Below are 11,794 nucleotides of genomic sequence, written 5' to 3'. Positions count from 1 at the left end.
TTATAGGGTAATACGCCCGCGCGCGATCCAAAAGCGGGGAACACATAGGTTTGTCGCGTCAAAGGGATCTGTTGCCGAGTGATCTCCTTCTCAATAATACCTCCATGGTTTTAACAAGGTAATTCAACAAAAGGACGCACATCTCGGGACATAGATGTGTATAAGAGACAGATCTCTATGGTATAAGTGCATGTCGTTGGCAAGTTGTTGCTAACGAAAAAATGTGAATTATAGGGTAATACGCCCGCGCGCGATCCAAAAGCGGGGAACACATAGGTTTGTCGCGTCAAAGGGATCTGTTGCCGAGTGATCTCCTTCTCAATAATACCTCCATGGTTCAACATTGATACTGTCAATCCCTGGTGCCTTTCCAGCCTTCATCTCTTTTAAGGCTTCTCTTATTTCGGCTTGTGTGGGTGGTTCTGCGCTTATGTCCTCAAGAATCTCTTGTTCATCATCAACTTTTTGGCAATTCTCTCAGGATCCTCTCTTTTTTGCACTTTGGTAAAATGTTCTTTCCACCTGTCCCTGATCTTGTGTTCATCTGTCAATATATTCCCATTCTTGTCCTTTAAAATTCCAATCGTTTTTTGGAAAGTCATTGCATAGCTTTCTAGTCGCTTCATACACCGTTTTAATTTGGCCCATTTCAGCTGCCCCTTGCGCTTCTTTCGCTATAATGTCAGCCCAGTTCCTTTTGTCTTGTTTTGTAGATCTTTTCACTGCTCTATCCTTGCTTGTGTATTCTGCTTGCCATTTCTCCTTCAGTCTCTGTGATTGAGCTGCTTCCTTCTTAACCGTTATCTCCCTTCTTTCCTCTATTAGCTTCCAGCTCTGTGTGCTTATCCATGGTTTACTGTTCTTCTTTCTTTCTCCAATCACCTTTCTCGCAGTATTTATTGTAGCAACTCTTTACATACTCCCATTTCATTTCCAGCTCTTGCTTTCATCTTCTATTTCTAACTGCTCATCTGTGTCATTAACTTTTTTTTTACATTATATCTATTTGTATGAATGCAAATTTTGATTGTATGGAAAATAAATCCTACAGAACAAAACGATTGTACATTTTATTTTTTTATTTTTTTATTTTTTTTTTTTTTTTTTTTGTGGGGGGAGGGTGGTTTTTTTAGGATAGAAATATTTGCCTTTCGTCCGGTCCGCTTTTGATTTAGTAATTCTCAATTTTGTGTTCTCCATATATAAAAAATAAATAAAATTCGAAACATCTCAGGTGTATTCTGCGTTGTTGAATAGAAATGTTTTTAGCTATCATTGCCGTTATCTTATCATCATCATCGATTTCATCATCATCATCGTCATCATCATCATTATTCTATAGTTATTAGTACTAAAACAGTAGTAGTATTAAACAAAACTTTATAAACGCTTGCAAAACATCACATCAAACTGAACCATATCACATTTCTGTAACTTAAAAGACATGGCCTGGGATTTATAGATTTAAGTTCATACTTTTTTAAGTAAATTGAATTGATTTATTTAAGTAAATTGATAATTCCGCCCCTTGAGCGGTAGCCGTTATAAACCCGAATATGATATTTTTTGTATTATTGTGTATATAATAAGTGAAAAATTTATAAATCTGATTAATATAAACGGTTTGAAGAATCATACAATGAACGTTTATTAAAGCTGAAAATGAAGTCGACTCAAAACCAACGTAATATTTCCACATTTCTTTTTGTTTGCAAGCTATTGTTGCAAAATAATGAGTACTTTAATAGCCTATTGAGTGTAAATCTACGATACTGCGAAACATCTCATTTAAGAGACTGAAATCCAGAACTGACAGCGAAAAATATTATATTCCAACAATATTCTGTAGAATATGGGACTCTTTACAGATGGAAGTTAAAGATGCACTAATTTAAAAAGTTTTAACATATTTCGAAAAGAAGTTAAAAACTAGTTTTTAGATAATTATTTAATAGAGGCCATGCTATTCGATGAAAATGTATTGCGACTGATACAATTAGAAATTGTGCAGCACTTAAATCAACACCATTATTATAGGCCTATGTATAACATGTGCTGATAAATAATTATGTATTTTAGAGAAATATCGGTATTTTTTTTTTTTTTGAGCGATCCTCCAGGAAAGAATGCTATTGGCTAACAAGAACAAGTTCTTATGCGGAAGGCTGCGACTCCGATGGCTAGGGGAATGGCGCCCCCTGGATACGTCCCTGTTACTAGAGTTGATTACTAGTTTTGGCATATCTCGTCTGTGGCACATTTCCCTTTCAATGGTCCCCATCCTACCATAGATCGTCACCAAAATATTCTTCACCGAACCACATAACAAACTATTCTTGACAGTTTCGTTTCGAACCTTTGTTTTTTTTTTTGTTTTGTTTTTTTTTTAGATATTAAAAGTTTGAGACATTAGCATTTTAAATGACCCACACAAATTCATTTCCCAATCAGGGTCATCACCAAAGTTAAATAACTTCTTCCTTGTAACTTGGTTTAGCTTATCGGAAAGTTTCATTCAGATCAGGTAATTCGCTCTTGCGACATGTGTGTGGGGTTTTCTTTAAAATGGTCCTCATATGCACACCCCATTCCGAATAGTCATAAATCCTTGGTGTATTATGGTCTATGATTGGACAAAATTTGAAACAGATTCAACCGTAGAAAGTGACAGTGTCGGGCGAAGGAACAGTGAAAAAATATAGGAAAACACCAACAATGTTTTTCTCTGCTAATGAAAAGAAATAGCAATAGTATTGATTGGCTTTAATTTTTATTCCAGTTTTTTTTTTTTTTCTCTATGATATTAATATCAAACATAAACAAAAATACTGTAATGCTATAGAATTACAACATTCGGGTCAACATGGATAGCCAGTAAATACACGATAAACCATGTATTAAAAGAGAAATCAATATATAACTCGAAAAGATCTTTTCAGTTTCTCGGGACATGGGACAGAAAACAAAAGTACAATATGCTAATTAACGTTGAGAGACCATACAATTTTAAACACAAAATTTGCATAAATAAGCCACACATAAATCAATTTTTAAATGCATTTTATCATCAATGGGCAAGGCAGGCTCAGTTTCTTTTCATAAAAGACAATAGGCGTATTTTCTTAATTCGACATTTTCATCAACACAAAATAAATTAAACCCCCCAAAATCAAACACTAAGGTAAGATAAGCGATCATTTTTTTAATAGTGTGCTCAAATTGAAATACAGTAGTGTGCTCTTTAATTGAAATAACGTCGCAACAGTAAGAATAGGTAGTTTTCGCCGTACGACGTTAGCATTAACGTTAACGGATGACGTCATAATTAATTCATCTTGCGTTGCTGAGTACGTTTTCCATGAACTTAAGTGCTCGACGTACATTAATTACGGGTTTGCACATGCATATTTGAATTTGTTTAAAAAAGGAAGGATCAATCGCGTTGCATGGCGGGTACTGACGTTAAAGTTAAGGTTAATGTTCTGCAGTGAAAACTACCTAGTTATCTGGTGTGATTTCAAGTTGAGGTAATGAAGTCGTATGCTACCGAATTAAAACATTGTGCAATCAATTTGAAACACTGTGCTACCCATTTGAAATGTGTGTTACCCATTTTAAACACTGTGCTAAACATTCGAAACACAGTGCTACCTATTTAAAACACCGTGCTACCAATTTGAAAGAATGTGCTACCAATTGGAAACATTGTGCTCCCATTTGAAACACAGTGATATCTGTTTAAAACACTGTGCTATACATTTGAAACATCGTGATACCCATTTGGTACACTGTGCTACCCATTTGTAACGAGTGCTCTCAATTTAAACCATTTTGACAGTATGCCTACTAATCATCTTTAATTATCAGTTGAATACAATATTTGGCTTATTCAATTGGTTGGCGATTGCAGACAAGAAATTTTTGCCGAAGTGTAAAAAATACTTTAATATATGTGTCGAGAAATAAAATTACATATTCCTGGACAACACAAGAGTTGATTGAGGACAAATTCTTCCCTCGCCATCCAGTGAATATTTATATTCGTTCGGATTTGTTTGCAATTCTGTGTATATACACACGCATTTAAATTATCATATACTGATCTGTTGTTGGCGGGGGGGGGGGGTGGTCCTGACCAGGGATCATGTGATATGATAGGTAGGCAAGTTGCAAAAAAAAAATTCAGTGCAAACCTTCAAAATATAAGATATTTTAGTTGATTTTGTTGAAAACACTACATTTTAAATCATACAATATTTTTAGTTTTGTTATACGAACACATTTTATTTGATAAAAACACAGAGGCTGAAATTGCTTAAAAACTAAGAACAAAATAAGTACAAATTGAGGCTGAGTTAAAATATCAATTGAACTTTTTATGTTTAAAAAACAGAAAAACCAACAAATAATAATAATAATAATAATAATAATAATAATAATAATAATAATAATAATAATAATAATGTAGCTTTATATAGCGCACATATCCATCTGATGCTCAGGGCGCTTGATATGTGGACTAGGAACTATATAAATGATTTTCTTCGCCCCTAAAGGACTGTTTATACTTCAAAGATAACGATTTAAAAAAAAGAAGCTAAAAAGCGATTGTTGATATAGAAAACAAAAGAAATAAGAGGTTTTTACACTAGAACGAATCTATTACGATTTATCGTGTATACGATAACAAAATATTTTAACAAATCAAATCAGATCACGTCATAATCATGGAAAAACGATAAAATCCTTGCTATAACTACTATTTTATTGTTTTCCATGATTATGACGTCATCTGATTTGATTTGTCAAAATATGTTGTTATCCCATAACTGATAATTCGTTATCGAATTGTTCTAGTGTAAACATTTCTCTTATTTTCTATATGAACAATTGCTTTCTAGCTTTTTTTTTTATCGTTTTCGTTATCGTTCAAGTATAAATGCTCTGCCATTCGACTCGCCAGATTGTAAAAAATAAAAATGTATAAAATTGTCAATCAAGTCTCTTCAATGGTTATCCATCACCCTTCTTTTTAAATTTAAATACAGGGTGTCGCCAAGCGAACACTCTCTCACCATACTTATTTCTTTTATGCAAAGAGGTATTACTAGCAAACACAAGAGCAAATGAAAAGATTAAAGGGAATGTAGAGGGTTTCAAAATGAAGGTCAGCATGCTGATGAGGCTACTTTAGCCCTATACGGATCTGAAGGGAATATGGTGGATTTATTTAATCAAGTGGACTGATGTCATAAGATCTCTTTGTTAAATAAGGTTAATTATCAATAAACCATGTGCTGTCTGGATTGGAAGTAGGAATAAATGTCAAATAAACTTGTGCGAAGAAAAGGGTTTTCATCGGCCAGATGATGGAAAATTTAATTTACTTGGCATTAATTTTTGTACTGATTTTGCCTAACCTTATAATGATTGCCTTTTATCCATACGAAAATCTTTACCACAATGGTCAAAAAGATATTTAACCCCTCTGGAACCATTGTGAAATAATTAATTCTTCCAAAGATAATCGCTTAATTTTAACCATTCCAAATCCCTCTAAATCATTCAATACTGAGCTTAATACCCCGCTTTTAAAATTATTTGGAAGTCTTCCAAAAAATAAATAGAAAAACAAATATGTAAAAACCAAAAAGAAGGTAGTATTTATTAATATAGTTCCAATAAAAGAGCGTTTTTAAGCATTGAAAATTTCGTGGATCAGAAGGTATCTGACATCATCTGGAAAAAGGAATATTTTGACCGATTTTTTTATGGTTCCCAAAATGTGTGGTATCTTAACGTACACATATGATTTTAACTACTAAGAAATATACTTTCTGGAATGATGTAGCTATGGCTTGGTGCGAATTAAATAGAAAAAAAAATATCCGTTAAACAGTACAGATATCTTAAGTACAGGTCTATGGGGAAATAGTAATATAACAATAGATGATAAAGTGGTGTTTTACAAGAGTTGGTATGAAAAGGGTGTAGTTTACATAAACGACTTACTAAGACCAGATAAAAATGCCTTGATGATATGGAAACAGTTTAAGAAACAATATGATATCAAATGTAAATTTTTTTTCCAGTATGAAGGTCTTATTAATGCAATAAAACACAAATATTTTTGTATCTCAATTAGCTAAATTATGCGCACCAATAATTCCATTTTATATCAATATATATGTTAAGACTTCTATGAAATGATAGCATTTTTATAAAAAAAATAGTTTCTTCAAACTTTAATATTCCAAAAAGCATGATAAGATAGAAAGAAAAAATCAAGATAAACAGGACAATCGAGGAATTGAAACGCATGTATATCCTGCCTTTTAAATGTTTAGGACAAACCAATCTACAATAGCTCCAATACAGAATAAATCATAGAATAATTGCTACAAATGTATTTTTATAGTATAACTGCAATAACTGGGGATGAGAAACGTATTTTTTTGTCATAGCGTAATTGTAAATTTGCTCATCAAATATGGATAAAACGTTTAGAAAAATATCTTTCACTTTACACTCCATTTTATACTGTGATTTTGAACAAAGTTTTTTTGGTAAATACTATTATAATTGCTACAAAATACTTAAAATTTATAAATGCAGAGTAGACTAAACGATTCCAAATATCTATGATACGTGGCTATACAAAAAGAAAAGCAATTAATTTTCAACGCAGAATAGTCAAAATTTGTTAATTTACTTTAAATTGTTACAGTATTATTCTTTTTCAAATATGCCGTTTAACGAATATAACGTACATTCCTTTCGTCTTTATCATATCTGTGTGTCTTTTTTGAATATGATATGAAGGATTAAAAAAATTATAACTGACGGCTCATATATTGCGAGCTGGTTGGTCACAAGCCACAAGAAAGCCACAATTCTATTTTTTCTTCAAGTAAATGCCAATTGCAACACAAGCAACAAGAATGATCAATGCGGCGAAAATAATTCCCAATATATTTGAAGTGCTAAGACCTTTACCAGACCTTTTACATCGAGGAAGATCGGCCGACCAACGGCCGTCTCCATGGCAGGTTAGGTTAGAGGAGCCTTCTAAGACGTAACCTCTCTCACAAGTGACCTCCACGGTTGAGTTTACCAGATACACATGTCCAAGCATTACACCGTTCTCTACACCTCCCGGAAAACCACAGCTAACAATTTTGACAGAGGATTTTTGAATGATATCAAGGGTAGCCGACACCACTCGGGTATTGTTTGCGAATGTCAGGCTGCCGGTCGTCACTGCATCAAACACACATTCAAAGGAATTGCCACACAAATCTTTGATTTCCTGACTAACGCCATCAAGATCAGGGACGTCGAAAGTTGGAGTAAATTCCGGAAAATGGTACGTAGTGTAGTCATAAGGTGATATGTATGTGAAGATGGAGTCCTCTGCAGCCACAAGCCATTCTAGACCGTATTTATGGAGTTCCTGTAGAGAGGAATTACTCTTCATGATGGTACCATTTGGAAACTGAAGATCATCGTGCGGTTCTCCATTCAGATTACCAAGAAGTCCTTTGACTTGACCATTGAACTTTGTATCAAGTTGAGCTATAAAAGACATGATTTCGGAGTTTACGTAGATGATAACAGCAATACCAACATTAAAAACAAACCTAATTTCAGATAAATCGTCGTTCGCACTTACGCGCACCCCATTTAGATAATGAACTTTAACTGGACTGGAAGCAAGCCGCAAAGGCTCACCATCGATAAGAACCAGTGTCTCATTGATATTTGACATCTGCACCTGGACTTTCGCCGAGATATTGGTATGAATAACAAATGCTGTGTAAACCGTTGCCAGGGTGTCACGATACACCTCCATACGAGCTTGGAAGGTCAATTTGTGTAATATGGAAGACGCCATCAGGAATTCTCCAGCTCCATTGAAAGTGACTTTCTTACCATCAAGAGTTGTTACGTGAGGGTCTCCCGTACCTGCTGCTGGTCTAGGTGGATCATAATCCGAGCAATCATCTGATGGCCGGATTTTATAGTATGTGTCGCAGTTGTTTGATAATTTGCAGCAGGCAATATACGGAAGCACATCATACGCTTGATGGAGCCAGAAATGTTCCGCTGGACTGTATCTGTCAGCAGTTCCTCCACCCGGGGGTCCGACTAAGATGTTACCATCTTCTCCGTAACAGCACTGTTGGCCAGAGCCTGATTGGGTTGATGTTGTTGATCTGAAGCAGTCTTTAGCTCCTCTATGAAAGAAAAAATTCAGAAAATTTCCATGTACGAAGTTAGAATCCGCATTGGCCTGAGTAAAAGTACATGGACAGGCGGGAACGTCATTTGGAACATTCAGTATATTGGTGGAAGCTAGACAAGAAACATGACTAACTATGTGGATTAGTAGGATTCTCGAAAAAAATCTTGTGACGCCGCGTAAGATAGATTTCCCGACACGTTCTTTATCGACACGTTTTATGTGAAATGCTGCACTCGACAAGTCTAATCCCCTTTTTATTGCATTACCAAGACGTGAAATTAGAAGAGCTGTAGAGATGATGACGCTACCTTTGTTTGGGGCCATTTTTATAACAGTGATATCTTCCATCAAAACTGGAAAGCCGTTGTTAATGTCCGAGTATTGTATCATGACATCAACTTCCCTTACGTCTTCACCCATGATTTCAGGATCCCATGATAAAATAATGGGATCGTGCACTGTGAGATCGATAACCTCGCCTCTTTCTTCCCAATTTGCCTGTGTAACAGTCAAAAGAGGCTCCAAGTCTTCTTGCGATGCTACGTAGACAATGCCAGAGTACGGGAATGTGTTGCCATCATCAAGTGAGACAGACACGTTCGTAAGTCCATTCTTGTAGAAAGTCGGAGTGATGCAGCTGACAATATAGGGATCAACGCGGTCTGCGAACACAAGGACATCCCCAATACCAGTGTTAAATTTGCATATTGCACTTTGATAAGTTATGGTGTTCGTTTGAAGACAGGGCACAGTAATTGTAAGAATTTCTCCACCAAGCTCTCGGAAATAGTATGGTGTGAAACTCAGGAGCTGTTTATTGTTTGGAAGAGACAACCCAGCTGCATACCCATATGATTCAGACTTTTCGTATCCATAGACAATGACAGATAATGGTGATGAAAGTGGATCAGTTTGTTCAACATAGTAAACCCCTTCTCCTTTAGGTAGCTGTACGGTAATTAATGAATATATGGTACCGGAGACATTACTTTCGCGAATATCTGTACCATTGATTGGGGAACCATTAAGATGCACTGTCTGACGAGCGTCTCTTTTAGTGACAATGTTGATAAAATTAAAATAACCTCCAGAGTCCCCTCCCGAATGTGGAGGAGTTGTGAACCCAAACACATATCCAAATTGTTCCTCAGATGGAATATGTATCAAAGAAGGGTCAACTGTTCTACCGTTGACAAACGCTAACAGCTGCATCATCATTGTAGGTTTGCTTGACGAAACGAGACCTGAACTATGCAAACTTCCTTCCCAAAATTCACCTGAGTCTAGAAGCTGATTTGGAACTCCAGGAATGGTAACGTTTGTACCACTGAAAAAGGCAATAATTCGATAAATATTACTGTCGCTGTTTTGAGATGAAGTGTATATGTGTTTCTGTCCCCAACTATTAATAGGTACCAACTGCTCAGTCAGTGTGTCACAAGATGAACTTGGTGTATTTACGCACTCGTTGCCGCTAAATACTGCCACAGGCTTGTCACTTTGAACAATGCTTCCCGATAAGTCATTTAAACTCTGGATCTGAACCACTTCTAACTCATTCACCATAAACGTCAACACGTCACCTTGATTGTAGGTTTGATCTCCAAAAGAAACGCTGTCACGTAAGGTAACATGAACTGTCGTAGAATCCTGAGTCCCAATTACTGCAAATTGTGATGTTCTACGAAACGTCACCACAACGTACTGAGTACCGAGATTGTTTGTTGGTATGCCGAGATAGCCGTCCGTTGTAAAATCTTGATACATTAGACCGTAGACAGACACGTCGCTAGAGGCTGTAACCTTGATTGCTTTTAAGCTTCTCCCTGTACCAGACAACATATATGCAGAAGGAATGTTTGTTCGCTTAAAACCACGAGCCTCAATCACGAAAGACTCTTGGAATGGCTTGTCAGCTACTTGGTGCTTGCTGCTAATGGTGACTTCAGTTTGTTGGTCACTAAATGCTACCAATAAAATGAAGAGTCGTCTACTTGCAGAACGTGCATTTGTGTTTTCTATGAATGCTATGGTAAACTGTTTACCTCTGGATATTCCAAAGCACTGATTAGACGTCATCAAATCTTGAGCTGTCGATGGAGGTACTTCAGGAACAACAAGAGCAATGAAGATCACCAACCAAAGATGTTGGCTCTGAAACGTCTTTATTCTGCAACAAAATAATAATAATAAAAAAGAGGTGTATTAACTAAAATAAGTGTATTGTTTTTTAATTTTTTTTATGAAGCATTCATCCAAAGGTAAAACTTTTTTTTTAATTTTTCCATTGTCTTATTTTCTTATTCTGGGCTCTATTTGAGAACGAATATAGAATAAAAGTACATTGTATAGAAATTTGAGGAGAAGCAATTCGAATGTAAAAAAAATGTCACATTTTTGTGATTGTAACTATGTATATATTGATCTTTCTAGAGATATTTACTGTTTCAAATAATTGCTCACTTTTGTAATGATTCCTGAAACTTCCGACGCACGACCCATACTAGAGTATAATATAATTATGCTGATCTAGCAATAAGCAAGATCCATTTTGGAATTAGTTCCTCACACAATCTGGATATCCAATCGTTTACCAGTAGAAAAATCCCGACAACCTACATTATTAGACTCTCTTCAAGAATATTGATCGTGTTGATCACCTGAAACATTAAACAACCCACCAAGGAAAGTTTACTAGTAGGTTGGAAGTCAATGATGCTGCCTTTGTATTTCTGCCAGGCCTGTTAACAATTCACCCGAATTAGGTAAAATCTTCGTCTTTTGGGACCTAAAGGTCAATATCCACAAGTTTATTTTTTCCAGAATCAACTCGGCTTGCGGTGCCTTTACTTTGAGGCCGCTCTTTTTATTTCATTTATATAGTACTTTCTACAATGCGCCTAACATCACACCATCAAAATACATCATCAAAATCAGTCAGAAAGAAAATTAAACAGCGATGATAAACCGGGTCTGCGGTGGACATTTGGGACCTTGGAAAAATCTATGGTATATCACACACACATTAATAAGATCTCTATGGTTGTCAAAAATCCCTGATAAAAGATCATGAGAATTTTTTTTTGGCGCTTCATTTTGACTAATGGTGATGTGATGATGATGAATTTTACTAAAAGTGTCATTTCTGGCCATTTAGAGGTAGTATTTCCTCAAATTTTCTCACCTCAGCTCCAACTATTGTGGGGCTGAGGTGGGTGTCGACTCACAAAATGGCCTCCCCCTCCACCTTTCAAAATAGATCTGTGCCCTTCCCTGGGTATAACATTAAACTCCATCGAGTCGGTGGCTCCTGATGTATGTCTTAGTGACTGCTGTTTGTTTTTAGGATGTGATCTGGTTTTTCATGTCCATGTTTTCGTTATTAGCACTATTCTGGATAAAGAATGTTTTGAGCAGAGATGGATTCAAGCCCCCCCCCCCCCCCACCCCACCCACTTTATTTTTTTAAGAAAAAAAAAGGAAAAATATATTCAAATTGAAGTGCGAGAGTGTAATTTCCGGCCATCTAGAGATGCCCTAATCATAAAT

At 35.8% G+C, this 11,794-nt stretch overlaps 1 protein-coding gene across 1 annotated transcript in view; it reads right to left on the bottom strand.

The window, feature by feature from the left end:
- Positions 1-6,834: 6,834 nt before the first annotated feature.
- Positions 6,835-11,794, bottom strand: part of LOC117107503 — a 17,150-nt gene continuing 12,190 nt past the window's right edge. Inside the window, exons 3-4 of the mRNA XM_033249199.1 lie at positions 10,865-10,905; positions 6,835-10,415 (exon numbers count right to left, since the gene is read on the bottom strand). Of these exons, the coding sequence (XP_033105090.1) occupies positions 6,896-10,415; positions 10,865-10,905 (3,561 nt within the window). The 3' untranslated portion in view covers positions 6,835-6,895. The remainder of the gene's footprint in view (positions 10,416-10,864; positions 10,906-11,794) is intronic.

This window comes from Anneissia japonica, unplaced genomic scaffold, assembly GCF_011630105.1.
Source record: "Anneissia japonica isolate Jap-2015-1 unplaced genomic scaffold, ASM1163010v1 scaffold1813_len188347_cov109, whole genome shotgun sequence".
Lineage (NCBI taxonomy): Eukaryota > Metazoa > Echinodermata > Crinoidea > Comatulida > Comatulidae > Anneissia > Anneissia japonica.
The sequence above is the reverse complement of the archived record's forward strand: the minus strand, read 5'-3'. Positions and strand labels throughout refer to the sequence as shown.